General features: G+C 43.9%; 1 protein-coding gene across 2 annotated transcripts in view; it reads left to right on the top strand.

Annotated features, from left to right (window-relative positions):
• The window catches only part of hmcn1 (hemicentin 1), a 677,622-nt gene that overhangs the window by 165,150 nt on the left and 493,122 nt on the right, over positions 1-19,350 (top strand). For both annotated transcript variants that reach the window (XM_038794621.1, XM_038794624.1), the window contains exons 9-10: positions 1,968-2,112; positions 7,374-7,495. In XM_038794621.1, the coding sequence (XP_038650549.1) occupies positions 1,968-2,112; positions 7,374-7,495 (267 nt within the window). The remainder of the gene's footprint in view (positions 1-1,967; positions 2,113-7,373; positions 7,496-19,350) is intronic.

Genomic DNA, 19,350 nt, shown 5'->3' with positions numbered 1-19,350 from the left:
CAAGTGGTCGATTATAACGACATCCCCAGTCATGTCAGACCTTTTGCTAGATGGGAGAATCATTTGTAACTCTTACTGCCTGCTGAGGTGAGGTTTGGTGTTTGCATCCTACAGTTAAAGTAACAGACCACTTCCTCTTTTTTTTATTTGACAGGCAGTTTGTTCTAATGCCTGATCAAACGATATTTAGATTGACAGTAGCACAGTCCCACAGAAGTTGCAGTCCATGTAAAACTCCAGCATACTTGGCAAACAGAAAGAGAAAATCTACAGCAGAAAGGAAAAAGAAAAGCTAATATTTCATGTACAGGCTTCCCATTGGGAATAAATAGAGCTGTTTTGATGAAGAGCCTCTGAGAGGTTGATCTGTCATTTATATATTTCCATCTTATAATTTTGGATGTATGAAGGTTTCTTTTATTATATTTCTTATTTGTGGATGATTAACTATCGTTCAATTTTTAGCATATACTCCTCCCTGACAAATAGGGAAACGTCTGAGCAGAACAATATTATGACCAATAATTGCAACTGTGCTTTTGTTATGAGCCAGGGTTTAGAGAACCCCAAAGTGTATCATGGAGTTCACATGACCCACAATTTTTAATAGATTGTGGTATGGGGAGCACACGACCCAGTCTACAGGTGTGGTACAGCAGAAATGGAAAAGTATTTTTAAAGCCAAACAATGTTTATTCTGTGAACTCAAGTTAACCTTTTTAAAACATCTTAGCAACCATTAATTCAAATACAACCCCCAAAGAAAACAACACTAAGTAATGCTTAATAATTTCCCAAACAACATCCAGAAGACAAAAGAAACACCTTTTAACAGCAGCAGATCAGGCTTACATTCACTACTGAAAACATTTATAATTCTGAATTCACCAAATGATCAAGAGATAGTCTTTTCATGGCAGAGAGATCAACAGTACACCTGCTTTGTCTGACTTCAGCTCCAATACTGAAAACAAAACTAAAACACACCCTGCAGCAAACAGCCTAAAATGAAAGTAAAAAGCTGACAGCCCAGCTCCACCCACACTCTGACATCACTGATAAACACTCATTTTTTTAAAGGTACATTTCTTAAACAACCATTTCTTAAAGGTAGTCTCACATGACACTATGTGTGGGTACATGCATATTTTCATTGATGTAAAATGGAGAGATACAGCTTTTGGATCAAGCTGATTGTAAGATGACGATCAGGACAAAGCTCCAATACCTACAGCTTATTGTCCTTGCATTGAAAATAATTTTTCTTGGGCATTAAATTACAATTAGATGCAATGGTTGGCAAAAGATTCTTTTTCAACAAATGGCATCTACTTAGATTTTGCACTCCAGTGATTATTCGGGCTACGTCTCCAAAGTGTTGCCCTCCATTTTGAATATTGTGCACATTCATGTTGTGTAGTTTCTTATTATTCCAGTATGTGTTATATCCCAGTGTTGCCCTTTTGTGAATCACGATCCAGAACACAGTTCGGCACTGAAAGCGACTTAATTATGCTTCATTGTGCAAATGTACAAGTCATTTTTGTCACTTTTACTTGCAGGCTATGGAGCAGCCCCACAGGGAATTAAGGTCCGTGCTGGCCAGCATTGAAAACAAAACATTAATTATTAGCCCATGCCTGAAAAATATCATTTATTTCTGACGGTGATGCCAATTGAATGAATTGAGATTGGTTTTGTTTGCCTCCACTGACATTTCATTTTGCCTGGGCGTTGGAGGTAGTTTTATAACATTAAATGGAAGTGTGAACATTTGGGTGGTGTTGTAATGTACATGTTATTACTTTATAAGATTCCCGAGGAACCTGTAGCCAGGAAGCAACACCTGCAGATTTGGAATTTGCTTTGCAAATGTAGCAGTCAATTAGCAGTCGGTAAGAAAATCCACTGACTGCTCTTTCTTGAGTTAATTTAGAATGAAGACACAATGCTTACTTTTTCATTAGGTGCTCCAAAGGTCACAATGCCAGCACAGACTCCAGGATACTACCTCCAAATGGGCTATATTGTATGTACAGTGACCAGCCTCATCCCCTTCACATTGCGTTTCAGCAGAGCCGGTACAAAACTTGGAACAGATCAGTTTTTCAAGTATGTATAATTTACTCTTTGATATATGCGAAAGTCAGAATTCTGACTTTTAACCACATAAGCTTGAAACACTCTAGATTATAACATGTATTCTTTGGAATATATTCAGAAATGAAAAACCTTTGGGTAAGTCATGTTCAGATTTCCCCCTCCCCTACTGTTGGGTGTTGATTTTCAATCTTGCTACAGATATAGCCATTGGGTCCTCAAAATATTTGAATCATGGGCCTTTGACTTGAATAGGCCCAATAGCATTTTGCATTAGTGTGAGATAAGATGATTGCACACATTCTCAATGTCATATTAAAATGGAATTAGACTCTTCAGTCTGGTAGGATCCCTTACATGATTGGCTGAAATGTCTTTCCCAGCAATCTTTGTCAGCCAGGAGGAGCAGGTGTCCAGTTTTGTATTTTGAACCCATATAAAGCAGATTGAGGCTGCATAAATCCATTGCTCTGGTGCCTTCACATCCAGTGGAGATAGACATAACGAACAAAGAACAAAGAAAAGTACAGCACAAGAACAGGCCATTCAGACTTCCAAGCCTGCGCCGACCATTCTGCCCGTCTAAACTAAAAACCTCTACACTTCCGGGGTCCGTATCCCTCTATTCCCATCCTATTCATGTATTTGTCAAGATGCCCCTTAAACGTCACTATCGTCCCTGCTTCCACCACCTCCTCCAGCAGCGAGTTCCAGGCACCCACTACCCTCTGTGTAAAAAAACCTTGCCTCGTACATTTCCTCTAAACCTTGTCCCTCGCACCTTAAACCTATGGCCCCTAGTAATTGACCCCTCTACCCTGGGAAAAAGTCTCTGAGTATCCACTCTGCCTATGCCCTCATAAATTTGTAGACTCGTCCACCAAATCGTCCCTCTCCTCCGAACTGCAGTTCCCCACTGCCCACCTGACCTCCAGAGCCACGGTGAGGAGGCGGGGGAACGCCACGGGGAGCCCCCGTCGAGCCTGGAATCCAGGAAGCATCTCCCCATCTTCAGCCAGATCTCGACCAGGAGCACCTGAGTGTTGGCAGGCGGGCAGAGCGGGCATGGAGACTCCACCACACCCAGGATTGTTATTAGACTGTGACTGTAGGGTAGATATTAATTATTTTTGGTTGGGTCGTTAGTTTCTTAACTTAAAAATGTTGTTAATTATTTGTAGCGAGGCACCCCGTGTGATTAAAGGTGAGAGTCGTGTTTCTTCCTTTTTGTGTTTATTTGGAATTTTGCTTTTCGTCCAGCTGGTGACCCGGCCTGAGGAATAACCTCATTAATATGGATTGTGTTCAAGCGGGAAATTAATTGGGTGTTATCTCACTGAGCCATCCACTTCACAAACTATTTTAAATGTAATACTTCAAGAAATATATCTAGATATAAGGACATTTAGATAATCTTTGCTAAGTACTGTTACTCATGAAAATATAAGTGCTGTTACCTCTGAGTTCCAGGGCAGTGTAACTGAGGGGTACTCCAAAGATGCACTGGGGAACATTCCCCAGAAATTCCCATATAAGGTTACCTCAGAAATTGCCTGCAAGTATTGCCTTGGGCAATTGTCCTGCACTGGGAACTGTTCGAAAATGTGATTTAGATTGCATACTTTGGATGGTTCCAACTGTGTTATATCAGTGGTTACCCAGAAAACGTTAGAAGGACTAAAACTGGTCTGACTTCCGGCTGACCAACCAACCCACACTCATCCCCCAAGGGACTTGCCCCACACTCCCGAACCCCCTACCAGAATCTCCCCACCACTCTTCTTCTCGCCCCTCCCCCTTCAATCAGGACACCCCACCCAAGACTCCACTCTTGGCTTTCACCTTCCCAACTTCTTCCCGAAGCCTGACCTGTACATTTAACGTCTCCCAGACCTGTCAAGGACCGTTAAACTCAGCTGGACCTTCAACCAGCACGGTGGCATAGTAGTTATCACTGTTGCTTCACAGCTCCAGGGTCCCAGATTCGATTCCCAGCATGGGTCACTGTCTGTGTGGAGTCTGTACATTCTCCCTGTGACTGCGATGGATTTCCTCCGGGTGCTCCGGTTTCCTCCTACAAATCTCGAAAGACGTGCTGTTAGGTGGATTGGACATTCTGAATTCTCCCTCTGTGTACCCAAACAAGCGCCGGAATGTGGCGACAAGGGGCTTTTCACAGTAACTTCATTGCAGTGTTAATGTAAGCCTATTTGTGGCAATAAAGATTATTATAATATTGTTATTATAACCTACCTGGTTTACAGCTGTTAGTGCTGTATAAAAAGGGGGAGTGGCTCCTGACATCCAACTGAGCTGTTCTTAATACCCTGGGGAAATGCTGTGCTGCCTGGATCTCGCCTGGCCGAAGACACAAGATCAGGTGACATGGGATTGAAATAAATTTGAGGTTAAAGAAAAAAAACTAGGGGCAGAGTGGCAACTGGACTCTGATTTGCCATTCCATGGAAGTTCAGACCCAATCCTTTAAATTAATCATAGAATTTACAGTGCAGAAGGAGGCCATTCGGCCCATCGAGTCTGCACTGGCTCTTGGAAAGAGCACCCTACCCAAGGTCGACACCTCCACCCTATCCCCATAACCCAGTAACCCCACCCAACACTAAGGGCAATTTATCATGGCCAATCCACCTAACCTGCACATCTTTGGACTGTGGGAGGAAACCGGAGCACCCGGAGGAAACCCACGCACACACTGGGAGGATGTGCAGACTCCGCACAGACAGTGACCCAAGCCGGAATCGAACCTTGGACCCTGGAGCTGTGAAGCAATTGTGCTAACCACTATGCTACCGTGCTACCCAAACTAAATGGCCTTAATCTTTCCAGCTATATACATTCACTGAATCCACAACCCATATTCATGGACGCGATGCTGTCTCCTGTGGCCTTGTTACTCCCATTGGATCAATGACAGACGAGGCCATCTCTGATCCCTTCCCTGTTTCTCTTTCCACACATCACCCCCCTTCCACATCCTAACATTACCACCTACTGTGCTCGCCCTGTAAAAGCTGTCCTCTGTCTGCTTTGGTTGCCCTAATCGCCGCAACATTTCTGCAGCTACTGAGTATGCTCACTTCACCTTTGATGCCCTTATCCTCAATAAATCCATTACTTTCGCTCATCCTAGCCATTCCTCTGCTACATCCCTAATGCCTGCGCCCTGAAGTCTGAGGAATGCAATCTTGAATGGTTATGGCAGACAAATGGTTTAGTTATTCACTACGGGGTTTACCTGGATGACATGAAACAATATCAGATCCTGCTTTCATTTGCTAGAAATATTCATTATTTCAGGATCAACCTGGAATGCAAAGATAACCCCGGTTTATTTTACTTGTTACAAACTGATTTTAAATCTCTTTCCCTGTTTCTTCCAACCTCACATCCAAAATATGTACAAGAGATTCATAAGAGTTGTTTGTCACCAAGGTCGGGACCATTCACTTAGTTGTCTCCACCCATTCCAAGCTCCCCTGGCCAAACTTCCTGTGAAGGGCTTCCTTGCCTTAGCCCTGAGCTCATATCTGCCTCTTGTTTCTATCTATATCCCTACATACCCTCTGTGAGCTCATCTTGTCCAGGACTCTACTGCCTGCTCCCTTGATCGATTCCCACTGACTGCTGACCACTTAGCTCCCTTTCCTGGTCCCCATGTTAGCTAACATTGTTAATGGTCCTCTATAAGTACTGTCCCTCTCCCCTTTAAGTCTACTCTCACCACCCTTCTCCTCCTCAGAAAACTAGTCCTCGACCCCCACTGTCCTTGCAAACTATTGCCCCATCTCCCAACCTTCCTTTCCTCTCAAATCCTTGAAAGTGTTTTTGCCTCTCAAATCTGTGCCCATCTTTCCTGGAACTCCATGCTTGAATCTTTCAAATCCCACCCATGTTACAAAACCAAACAACTCTCAACAAAGCCACAAATTGCATCCTGTGTGATTGATAAAGCTAAATTATCCCTCCTCACCTAAACTATCCCTCCTCACCCTTTTTGAAGTATTTGTATCCTTTGACAAGGTCAACCACATCATCCTCCTCCAGTATCTCTCTCCACTCAAATTCAGCTGGGTAGAGCTGTATTCACTTGACCTCATTCATATTTATCAAATTGTTTCAATGGTTTCTCCTGCTACTCCTGCACTGTTATTTCTCGTATCCCCCAGGGATCTATCCTTGGCCACCTCCTATATCTCACCTACACGCCGCCACTTACAACATCATCTGGAAACATAGCATCAGTTTTCACATGATTGCTGACAACATACTGCTTTATCTCACCAACCATTTTCTTGACTTCTCCACAGTTTGACATCCTGTACTGCATGAGCCACAATTTCAATTTGTTCCAATCAAAGATTGGCAAGACCAAAGCCAAAGTCTTCGGTTGCGGTGCACACTTCATTCCCCAGTTACTCACTCCATCCATCCCCTTCCCCAGGGAACAGCCTGAAGCAGAACCAAATCGACCTTGATGACATTTTTGACCCTGAGTTAAGCTTTTAATTATATAACAATGGCATCACTGTCTCTTTGCATCTCTGTGCATCACCTGACTTCGCCTTTGCCTCAGCTGGTCTCTTTGCCAAAACCCTAATTTGTTACCTCTAGTCTTGTCTATCTCAATGCAACCCTGGCTAGCCTTCCCCATTCTATCTGCTGTAAACGTTTAGTCATCCATAACTCTTCTGCCTATGTCCTCACTTGTGCCATCCCATTCACCCCTCTGCTCACTGACCTACATTGGCTCCTCATTAAGCAACGCCTGAAATTTAACATTTCCAACCTTGTTTTCAAATCTCTCCACTGCCTCAATTTTTCCTATTTCCAGCTCCATAACTCTGAGATGCCTGTGCTCATCTCATTCCTCTTGAACATTCGTGATTTTAATTGTTCCATGGTGTGTGTGCTTAATTTCAACTCTGAAAATTCCTCCTTAAACTTCTCTGTATGTCTTTCTCTTTCCTCCTTTCAAACCATTCCTAAACCCCACCTTTTTGACCAATCTTCTAACTATCTGCCCTAATATTGGCCTATGTGGCTCGGTCTCAAATTATGCTTTATAACGAGCCTGTGAAGCACCTTGGGATGTTTTATTACATTAAAGGCACCATGTAAAAATGAATTGTGGCTGATTATTACTGCAGTTCTATTGGGTTAACATTTTTTTCTCTTTCAAAACAGATTCTTGTTGGTACAATTGTAGATTTTGTTATATTTCACCTGAATTTACCTCTGTTTTTCTCTTAAAGGGAATCTGCCACTGCAAGTTTGGAGATCCCTCGTGTTTCTGCAGTACACGAAGGGCTTTATGAATGCATAGCAATTAGTAGTGCTGGCACTGGGCGTGCCCAAACCTTCTTGGATGTGTCAGGTCAGAACCCTTTCATACATGTCTCAGTTATTCATTTTGTTAACGGTTCTGCCTGCCGGTCTTGCCACATCTTTAGTTCCCCACGGCAGAAAAAAATTCTGAGGGTGAGATCTACCGGACACGCAGCTCCCGAAATGCAATGCGCCGTGGCGCAACGGCTGGTAAATGACGAGAGACCCCGCTGCCCAGATCTAACGTGATCTTGCGAGACGTTGCAATGTGAAACCTGCCCATTGTGGGCGGGATCACGTTTTGCCAAATCTGCATATTAGAGTGAGACCGCTAGTCTCACTCAAATATGCAGTTCCCTGAGGTAACCAAGGCGTTGCAATCTATTCCCTTTGCCTTGGAGACCTCGGCTGGTTGCCGTACAGTACTGGTCTCCATAATGGGGATTAAATGGAATGGCAGTCGTGGGGGTCTCCCAGGGGATTGGAGGCCCCCAGGTGCATGCCCTCTGTTCAGGGTGGTACCCTACCATGTCGGGGGCTCGTGAAATCAGGGACGCCATTTAAAGATGGCCTCCTGATCTCTTCCTGCACTGAGAAGTTTCAGCGAGCGGTGCTCCTCAGTGCAGGAAACGGGACTAGCTGCGGCCTTGGCCGCACGTTCTCCGCTGAGGCCCTGTATCTAACTGGAGCCATGTTAGATAGTGTGTTTCTCAGCACTGCGAGCTCCAGGGAACACGTTGCTAAACAAGCATATAACGCGATCGTGGGTTTTTCAGTGAGAATCTCTGCAAGCTTTAAACAATGAATATAGATTTGGATGGTGCCCAAAACTTGGCAGGAATCACTCCACAAAGCCTGCCCAAAATGACAGGGGTAATTTTTTGGGTGAATGGCGCCCATTAATCTGTTTCTCTCTCCAGGAGATGCCACCAAACCTGCTGAGTATTTCTAGCATTTTATCTTTTTATTTCTGATCCTGACATCCACAATATTTTGCTTTTACTTGAACACAAATCAGGATCTTATTCTTTGAATGGGACCCTGATTGGATATTTAAAAAAGTATTTTCAATGAAACACTAGGCATATTGTTCTGAAACCCTGGGCGAGTGTACGGTCAGTTCTAGCCCCACGGTCCCCGGAGTCCCAACATAAATGAATTAACCAATTATAGTGTATTTTTCTGAGATCTTTAACCTCTGGCAGCTCAAATGAATTATAGGCACCAACTTTATAAGTAAAACATAAACAAACTGTTTATTTATAACAAAAGTAAAAGATGACCATATAATCAAAATAATGGAACAATGGTCTACTAGTCTCCCTATTCACAAAACCCCGTCCCATCCTCCACCCAGACACACACAAGACAAACATACAATAGGGGAAGGATTAAAAATAACAGGGATTAAAAGGGCATGGAAGATTTGAGGACCTTCGCTGCTGAAGTTGAGGTCCTTGTAGACGGTGATCTCTTCAGCATGCAAGGTAGTGTAAACCATCAGTGAGTTTGGATCTTTTAAGGGATACCATCCATTGGAACTCTCAGACTGTACGTCTTTCACTGGGAAATCATCTCTGCACAGGAGATTCAGGTCTGGGCAATTCTATCATGTGGCCACCAGGTGGATGCTCAGTCTCCCTGAGATATTACTGGAGTTTTCTACCTGAGAGTTTATGGAAGATTTTACATCCGCTCTGCTGTTCAACTGCCTGTCTGATATTCTGTGCAGGGATTCTGGCTGTATTGTGAAGAGGGTTTTCAGACTGGGCTTTTCCCAGCCGTTCAGACAGAGGATTGAATTGTTACAGACCTGGTGGGAGAACCTCTTTGCAGCCTTTCAAACCAGTAGTTCCCTTCACAGGTCTGGCTGGTCCACAGTCTTTTAAATAGGAGTGCTTTCCACAGGTCTGGCTGGGAACTCTTAAATCGCCTGGCAGAGAGAAACCCGAGAGAGAGTGCCTTTAAGCTACTTTGTGCCTGAATCTTTCACAGGACTGACAAAAAGGGGCTTGCTTCTTCTGATCCAGAAGTTTGTGAAAAGCTCCACCAATCCCAAATGAGAATGGGTCCAAGGCCCGGATTGCAAATGGGCTGGTTGGCCTCTTGAGTCTATCAGCATGACATCATGGACTATGCCGCAGAGCATCCTGAATCAGAGGGGATCTGCCGGATCAGTCCACATAGCAGCTTGCAGTACGGGGGGGGGGTTTCAGTTCAAAACCAGAAATCAGTGATTTTAACCAGCAAGGTGGTGATTAAACGAGAAACATAAAACAGACAAGGATTTTAGCAAATTCCTTACAATAGTAACAATAAGCTCCAAATGGTCATTTACAACAACCATACTATTAACTATATACATGCTACCCCATGGCATTAAAACATACCATTAAGGCAACTATTGGTTGCCGTGGCAGTATTAATAGGTTTGTTTCCTCCTTTGGTCCCTCTGTACTTGCTTTCCGTGCACTTTGTTGCCTAAGGCTTCCTTCCCCCTGAAACAGAAACCCCTGCTTTTAAGATCCAGCTTGCTGCTGCGCCTGCTTTGCCAGTTTGCTGTGACTTCTGGATGCAAAAACTGAAGTGGTGCTATCAAGTCAAATATTCCAAATTCCATAGGTAATCATGTCTATTGATCAGGAATAGCTATCGCATCAGGCCATTAAAATGTACAGGTGTGGTTGTGATGCCTAGGCACGGTGGCACAGTGGTTAGCACTGCTGCCTCACAGCGCCAGGGACCCGGGTTCAATTCCAGCCTCAGGTGACTGTGTGCAGTTTGTACATTCTCCCCGTGTCTGAGTGGGTTTCCTCCGGATGCTCCGGTTTCCACCCACAGTCCAAATATGTGCAGGTTAGTTGGATTGGCCATGCTAAATTGCCCCTTAGTGTACAGGGATGTGCAAGTTATATTTTGGGGTTATGGGGATAGGGCAGGGAGGACATGGTAGAGTGCTCATTCGAAGGATCGATGCAGATTCAATGGGCCGAATGGTCTCCTTCTGCACAATTCTAGCAATTTTGTGGAATGTCGAACATTTCATCTTCGTTTTTGAAAAAGATATGTGGTGAAGCTTAAGAATCTTAGGGAAACATAAAATGCAAAACAGCATCAGAAAAGAATGCTGTTTGGCATCGAGTTTACATGGAACTTAGGCCAACTGACCCATAACCAGCTTTATTTAATTTAACAAAACCTAGAAGCTATGCTCAGCCAATACACTTTTCATACCCATATGTTATAACCCTGCATGGGACTCATTCAGCTGGGGATGATTGTTCCCTAGTGCTGATTGGGCTGTGAGTTAACCAGCACTAGTATAACAGGTCAGCTGTAACGGCTGACAGAAAGGAGTGAGGACCCTGAGATGTGTAACTGGGTCCTGTGTACATACTGCTGTTATGCTGAATAAATGTCTTTCTTATGAACTCTTTGGACTCACCTTTGCCGTTTACTTCACCATGTAAGCTTCATCTCTCAAAATGTTACTGAGCCAAATGCAGAGGTTTGCAGATATGGTGGATGTCATTGTCCCTGGTTTATGGTGGAACTCAAACTTGTCCCAAAGTAGTAAATCCAGGTTGAATAATGCTGAATTAAAGTGAAAGCTTAAAATATTACTGTAAGTGTAACAGCATAATCTTGTTAATAGCACTGTCTTCCCTAATGTTCAGTTCCACTCAGGAAGGCATTCATAAAATTGTTGTTTGACAACTAGCTTTGCATTGGTTGTGTTATGATCTAACTGAAGGGTTGAGAAGGATTTGATATTGGGGCTGGTTTAGCTCAGTGGGCTAGACAGATGGTTTGTGATGCATAACAAGGCCAGCAGCGCGCGTTCAATTCCTATACCAGCTTACCCAAACAGGCGCCGGAATGTGGCGACTAGGGGCTTTTCACAGTAACTTCATCCTTGTGACAATAAAAGCTTATTATTATCATTAATATTATAGAATTTTAACTTTCAATTAGAAAAGAGCCTGTTGTGTACCAGTGTGGGGTTCTGGAAGAGGGCCATTCACTGCTTGGTGGTCGATTCCTGTGCTTGTCTAATCTGCTTATAAATCAAAAATACCTCAAATTAAATTCACTGCATTATCTCAGTAAACATTATGTAAGCCATATGTGGATTATGTTTTGTGGTGATTTCATCTGAACCTTCGGGCATTCCCAAACACTGTTGGAGATTCCTTGAGGAGGAGAAAGTCATGATAATTGACAAAAAAGATGCAATTAAAATGTTGCAGTTGATTCAGCTCAAATTAAATCATCTTTGATAAGGGAACCAGTCCAGTGTTTCAAATGAGTATTTAGAGATAGGTTTCCTCTCCCCTGAAGTTGTCACTCAAAAGTATTTCTTCAGTGTAAATTCTATATTTCAAATGTCTATTATACATAGGTTTGGATTCTTTCCCATTTTCCAGTTGCTGATTCTCAGTATGCTGCTTCTTCCTTAAGCTGCAATTTTGGGATGGACTCACAAGTATTTGTACATTTCAGTGTTTCCCAACCTGATTGGTGGAGAGAAAGCCCATGTTTTTGCAGCATTTTGGAAATTCCATGAGCTTGTCTTCTGCCTGAGGAAACTCTTGACTGTCTCATTGAATGTACATCACAGTGAGGCAGTGCATGGGTTTTTCGGATCAGATTCGGACACGTGGGGGTTTGTTGGGGTTAGGAGATTAGCTCCAGCCGGGGACGAATCGCAAAACGTTAGGATGCTGGGGTAGAAAGTGATTAGGAAGGCAAAAGGAATGTTGGTATTTATTGCAAGGGGAATGGAATATAAAAGTAGGGAAGTTTAACTGCAGACACCACATCTGGAGTGCTGTGCACGGTTTTGGTCTCCTTATTTGAAAAAATATATAACTGCATTAGAAGCAGCTCTTTCCTGGGATGAAGGGCTTATTTTATGAAGAACGATTGAATAGATTGGGCCTATACCTGTTGGAGTTTAGAAGAATGAGAGATGATCTTATTGAAACATATAAGATCCTGAGGCGGTAGGATACGAGGAAAATGTTTCCTCTTGTGGGGAAGACTAGAACTAGGGGACCCAGTTTAAGAATAAAAGGTCTCCTTTTGACAAAGTAGATGAGGAGAATTATTTTCTGTCACAGGGTCTTAACCTGTGGAATTCTGTTCCCCAGAGAGCAGTGGAGGCTGGGTCATTGAATTTACTCGAGGCTGAGTTAAATAGATTTTTGATAGACAAAAAGTCAAGATTTTTTGGGGGTGGGGGGGCGACAAACAGAAAAGTAGGTTGAACACGCAACCAGATCAACTATGATCTTATTGGATGGCAGAGCCAGATTTATGGGTTGAGCGGCTTACTCCTGCTCTTGGGTCTTATGTTTCTATGAATGATAGGTGGGCAGTTACAATTGGCCAGGCTACCTTGCCTTATGTCACGTGAATCCCATTGTTGGAAATGTTTACTCAGGCTTCTGGGAAATTAGTTAAACCACCTATTCAAAGCTCACAGGCTATTACATTTGGTGCATCAATTAAAATCTGGAGTTATCAATCAGACTCCCAGTGGAATCTTTCATGCTAAGCAAAACCAAGTCAGGGCTTCCTAAATAGGAGAAAAGACCACAAAAGATACATTTTAAATTTTCTTTTGTTGGTGCAATGGTATGGTGGCCACAAAGGACACAGGGGATTGTCAGTGGATCTCCCCGTGAACCTTATGAAATACGAATTCCCCTATTAAGCTGGCGGTAGCTTGCCCAATAGGAAATATATGGCCAGTGCCGTGGGGGCACTCTTTTTCTTCCGCTGCTGCCACGGCCTCCACCATGGCGGAGGCGGAAGAGACCCCCTCCACTGTGCATGCGCCGGTGGTGACGCTACCTTTCACAGATGAAGGGACACCACAACGACCCCAGTGACCTACAGGCAGCAATCAGCCCGACTTCCACTCATTGGTGTGCGGGAGCAGGGACCAAGTCTTCTCGGGAGAGATTGGCTCTAGTAGACCCAACCAAACTAGCTGGAGATCTTCATGCTGGGCGTGGGAGGACCGTTTGAAATTATCAGCAAGTCTTCCAGGAGAGCTTTGGAAAAATAAAAGGAACCAAAGCCAAAATTTATGTCGACCCTGATGCTATGCCTAAATATTTTCGACCAAGATGTGTTGCCATATTCCCTGTTGGAGAAGACCGAGCCTCGGCACCTGGTATAATAAGATCATGCAATTCGCAGCGTGGGCACCACCTGTCGGCCCTATCCTTAAACTGGACAATCTCTGGAGATCATAAGCTTACAGTCAATCGGGTTTCCAAACTAGATTGGTACTTCGTATCGTGACAGAAGACCTATACGCCAATCTAGCAGGTGGCCGGAAATTCACTAAATTAGATATGAGATATGCCTATCTTGAACTCTAATTAGCTGATCCTTCCCACAAGTATGTTCTGATCAACACGCACAAGAGCCTATATGAGTCCACTCGCTTGCCCTTTGGGGTCACGCAGTGCACCGTATTCCAACGGATCATGGAGAATATACTCCAAGGGTTACTCGAAGTGGCGGTGTACTTGGATGATGTTCTGGTCATGGGAACAAGGCAGCTGACAAACCTAGAAGAGGTCTTGCGGTGATTTATGAAAGCTGGGGTACTTCTGGAAAGCATAAAATGTGTTTTCCAAGCAACCAAAATGACTTATTTTGACTATCAGGTGGATGAAAAAGGGTTACAGCCAGTGGAGGACAAGGTGAGGGCGATCAGGGAAGGACCAATTCCAAGATGCATCACAGAATTGAAATCCTACCTGGGATTAGTAAATTACTGTGGGAAGTGTATCTCAGATTTGGTTTACTTATTGACTCGCCTACATACACTACTGCGAAAGCACCAAAAATGGTCTTGGGAGGCGTCACATGTGGACATCTTCAGGAAAGTAAAACAACAGCTGCTGTCATCCAATTTATTGGCCCATTTCACCTGCAAAAAGGAACCCATCCTGACATGTGATGCTTGGGGTGGTACTTTCACACCACTGGAATAGAAAAACTCATCGCCTATGCATCCAGGACCCTTCCGGATGCCGAACGAAGGTATTCGCAAATCGAGAAGGAAGGCTTGACGGTCATATTTGGTGTAAAAAAATTTCAGCAGTACATTTATGGCAGGTGTTTCATAATTAGTGACTAACCACAAGCCGTTGTTGGTACGTTTAAAGAGGATAAGGCAACCCCCCCCCCCCCGCCACCTCCACCTGGATACAGCATTGGGCCCCGTTAGTTGCGGCTTGTGAATATCTCTCGGAGCACCATCCAGGAGCACACACAGCTAATGCTGATGCCTTGAGTTGCCACCCACTGCCCACTAGCCCGGCTCCCTTGACAGCATTGGAAGATGTTGTGATGACCCTAAATATGTTAGAGGCATTACCAATGCCTGCAAGGCAAATCAAGAGGATACAAGAGGATCCAACAGTGTCGAAATTGAAACACGTGATCCTGAACGGCAGAGTCCAAGGACAATCCTCAGAAGCAATTAAACCTTAAAACCTTATCTGACCAAGAAAGATGGTGTTGAGGATGGATCATTATTTGGTGGTTCTGGGTAGTTGTCCCCTGCCCAGGGCGGCGCCCGATAATAATCTTCCCCTGTACCAACGGTGGCCACCTCTGTGGCCTGTAGTGAGGCTGGATTCCCATGTTGTGAGGTGATCCAGGTGTTTCCTCTCGACCTTATCCTGGACCGTCACTTAGTAGAACATTGTCCCATTTTCTACAACTCCAGGGACCGAGCTGGAACCATCTCCAAAGGGCTACATACAGCCAATGATACTGTGACACACAATCACACACAATGGCAAAACGTGAGTATTACGAGCTGAGGGCTGAACGTGAATATGGGTGGTCACTGAGGGAGAAGCAGGTGAGAGACAGACGCACACATGCACTCAGTGCTATAAGAGTTAATTAGTAACTGTTACCCTTTAGTCAGAGGGGCAGCACGGTAGCATAGTGGTTAGCATCAATGCTTCACAGCTCCAGGGTCCCAGGTTCGGTTCCCAGCTGGGTCACTGTCTGTGCGGAGTCTGCACGTCCTCCCCGTGTGTGCGTGGGTTTCCTCCGGGTGCTCCGGTTTCCTCCCACAGTCCAAAGATGTGCGGGTTAGGTGGATTGGCCATGCTAAATTGACCGTAGTGTTCTAATAAGTAAGGTTAAGGGGGAGTTGTTGGGTTACGGGTATAGGGTGGATACGTGAGTTTGAGTAGGGTGATCATTGCTCGGCACAACATCGAGGGCCGAAGGGCCTGTTCTGTGCTGTACTGTTCTAATAAATAAAAAAATAATGGAATTATGCATGCCAAAAGTTATGTCTGGCGGCCCGGCCTTGACTCCGACATCACGGACTTGATGAAGCTGTGCGATTCATGCCAGGCGAATCTAAAACTCCCTCCATCAGCCTCCCTACATCCATGGGAATGGCCAGGCAGGCCATGGGTGCAAGTGTACATGGACTTTGCTGGACCTTTTACGGATTCAATGTTTTGGTCCTGGGAAATGCATACTCCAAATGGGTGGAGATACACTGCATAGATTCCACAACCTCCCAGGCTACAACCGGGAAACTACGACAGAACTTTTGCACAACATGGGACATCGGAAATCCTGCCTTCACCAGAAATGAGTTCCAAAGCTTCATGCAATCCAATTGCATCAGACACATCAGACCTTCACCATATTACCTGTCATCAAATGGGCTGGCAGAACGGGCAGTGCAGACTTTTAAAATCATCATGAAGAAACAATTGGCAGCATTCCATGGAGACCAAACTGGCACGTTTCTTATTCGATTATAAGGCTACTCCCCAACTACAACAGGAATCGCCCCAGCAGAACTGTTAATGGGACGGCAGTTTGGTACGAGACTAAGCCTACTATTCCCAAACCTGGCAGAGAGGGTGGAGTCTAGACAAGAGAACCGGAAAAGAAACTGACTCTGCGAGAACCAAAAGAATATTCAAGACGGGTGATCTGGTCCAGGGCAGGCACTTTGGAGATGGTTCCAGCTCGGTCCCTGGAGTTTTAGAAAATGGGACAATGTTCTACTAAGTGACGGTCCAGGATAAGGTCGAGAGGAAACACCTGGATCACCTCACAACATGGGAATCCAGCCTCACTACTGGCCACAGAGGTGGCCACCGTTGGTACAGGGCAACAGCCAAAGCAAACTCTGCGTCCGTATCCTCACATGACGAGGACACGGGATCCAAGATGGAAGCAGAGGAAGCTGGTGCTCCAACTGCAGTAGACATCGGTAATTCTTCGATGCTCCCTCCGGAAGTGAAGGTCTCCAATTCGGTTCACACCTCCAGATCCAGTTCCACCCTCGACGGATCTCAGACTGATTGCGAAGCTGCGGGAGTACGGAGTGGGAAACTGACATGATGGGGGAGGGATGTTATGGTATCCATGAAGGATATGGGGATCATCAATACATCTCCCTCTGGGCTTCATAGAATATGAATTCCCCTATTAAGCGGGCGGTAGCTCGTCCAATAGGAAATGAATAACAGGAGCTTAAAACCCGCAGTTTCAACCCAGACCGGCATCTCCAGAGATCCCAGAGCTTGGACGTGTGTGTTTTAAGCTGGGGCAGTGGCCTTTTTCATTAATGCAATAAAGAGGCTTGGTGTTGGAAGACTGGCCTTGGCAAAGCTATTATAGACAGGAAGAACAGGAGTACTTCACTGGGCCCAACAAAGGAGGTTGAGGTTTTACAGCCTCCCAGCCTCTCATACCAGGACTACACAACCTCTGCCCCCATCCACAACCACCCAATACCACTCTCTATCGTGAGCCTTGGACATTTAAGATGAAGATAAGGAGCCATTTTTTTTCCTCTGAGGGTTGTTAATCTGTGGAATTCTCTTCCCCAGAAATCTCTGGAAGGTGAACCGTTGCATTTATTAATGGATGGGTTAGGTAGATTTTGATAGACAAGAGAGTCAACGGTTATGGGGGGGTAGCTGGAAAATGGAGTTGAGGTCACAACCAGATCAACCATCTGATTGAATGGTGGAGCAAGCTCGAAGGGCAGTTTTGTCTGCTCCTTATCCAAAGTTGCATGTCAGCAGGTGACATATTTACAATATAGCAGTTGTTTTCTGTCTGTTCAGAGTACGAAATGTACTGGTGGCATTTTGGTAAAGCTCGACCGTTATAATCGCTGAGACTTCATACTGCTCGGAGCAATGGGAATCCAATTCAAACCAGTGACACTAAACCCCAGTTAAAGTTTTAGATGGCCCAACAACATGAATAAACACACACTAACATTAAAATTGACTTGCTAATAAGTATGTAAGTTTTCATAGGATTACTGGTTGAAACTTCAGTCTTCTCACATTGAGATTAATTGCTTTTGCACCCCCCCCCCTCCCCCACACGCCTCAACGGGTATATTTAATTCCTCTCAATGCTATTGGTAACTGATAAATTAGTGCATCAGGATTCAGTATGAAATAAAAGCTAAGCCTCAGAGAGCATATTTTTCATAGTTGTTATTTCCTCTGGATCAGACACAATTGGCTTGATCTTAGTCACTTGGATGAACCAGCTCCTATGTAAACACAGTTAGATGGACAGAAATATAGCTCTCTCTAATTGTGCAAGAACCTTTTTAAACTTCAATCGGAATAAACTATGGTTGAAGCATCGCAACAGTTTGTAAATGCATTTTTTAAATCACACAGTAAATAAAAGTAAACATTCAGTGCCATCTTTGATTTGTTATCTCATTCTGTTTTGATTCACCATTGAATGATGCTCAACTCTTCAATCATTCCTTTAGGTAAGAAAAATAAAACTGCTTTGACTGTGTAGGTCCTGGTGGCAATAAAATAAACACTTTAAATCTTTCTGATTTGGTGATTCTGTCAAATTATGTAAATTATACATGGGCGCCAGAATGTTTAAGAGAAATATATCCACTGCTGGGATTTAGCACTCGATTAATAATGAAAATTGGTCTTTCATTGTGGTGCCAGAAACATTCCTGCTGGCCCAATAAATTTATGAGACGAAAGCTAAAATATTTAAGAGTTAAGCTGTTGGCTTTCTGTTTCTACACAAGTTGGAATAGACTGTTGAAAAAGAACTGACTCACAGGAATAAATCATAGTTGTACCATAGTCATATCACTCGATCATTTGAAGAATAAAAAATCCACACCTGAAGAGGTCAAATGATTTCATAAACAGTACAAAACAACACCGAATATAAAGTAAACAAAAAACATATGTTTTATGAATATGCATGTCCTTCAGGATACTGGTGGAATAATACCTTCCAACATGTGGAGGATTGGCACGAACCTATGGCTTTTTAGCCATTTTTTGAATTTGTCAGTATTCTCAAGAAAATAAATCAGCTTGTTTGCACTATGATTGTATTAACTAACCAGAAAAAATGGAAGCTGCGGCCCTGAGTTTGTTTGCAACAAATAATGGGGCAGGACCGGAACCAATAAACATTACTTTGCCCAGTTATTTAAGAGCACAAAATTAAGACAAAGTTTTAAAATTAACTGTTAGTTCCCGAGAGCCCTAACTTACAGGTGTGGCCATTTAGGTCACTGTGAAATTCTTGTGAAGAAATAACAATATTCCGAATCGGGAATGCGGCATGCTGTTCAACATAAATCCCTGTAATTTCTTCTCCAGACTCTATCCAATGGTACATGTATGTGTGTGTGGAGCCTTGAGAGTGCACAATGCAGTTTGCAATACACAACATCCCTTTCTGTAGTAGCAAATGAGAGGCATAGAGTCTGTCTGTATTGTGTTTCCAAAAGTGTAAACGATAAACTGAAGCATAACTTGAACATTCAACTTCATCAGCAATACTATTTTATAACATAATCACTTAAATACTGTT

Source organism: Scyliorhinus canicula, chromosome 4 (assembly GCF_902713615.1).
Source record: "Scyliorhinus canicula chromosome 4, sScyCan1.1, whole genome shotgun sequence".
Classification (NCBI taxonomy): Eukaryota; Metazoa; Chordata; class Chondrichthyes; order Carcharhiniformes; family Scyliorhinidae; genus Scyliorhinus; species Scyliorhinus canicula.
This window is presented reverse-complemented; position numbering and strand designations above follow the sequence as displayed.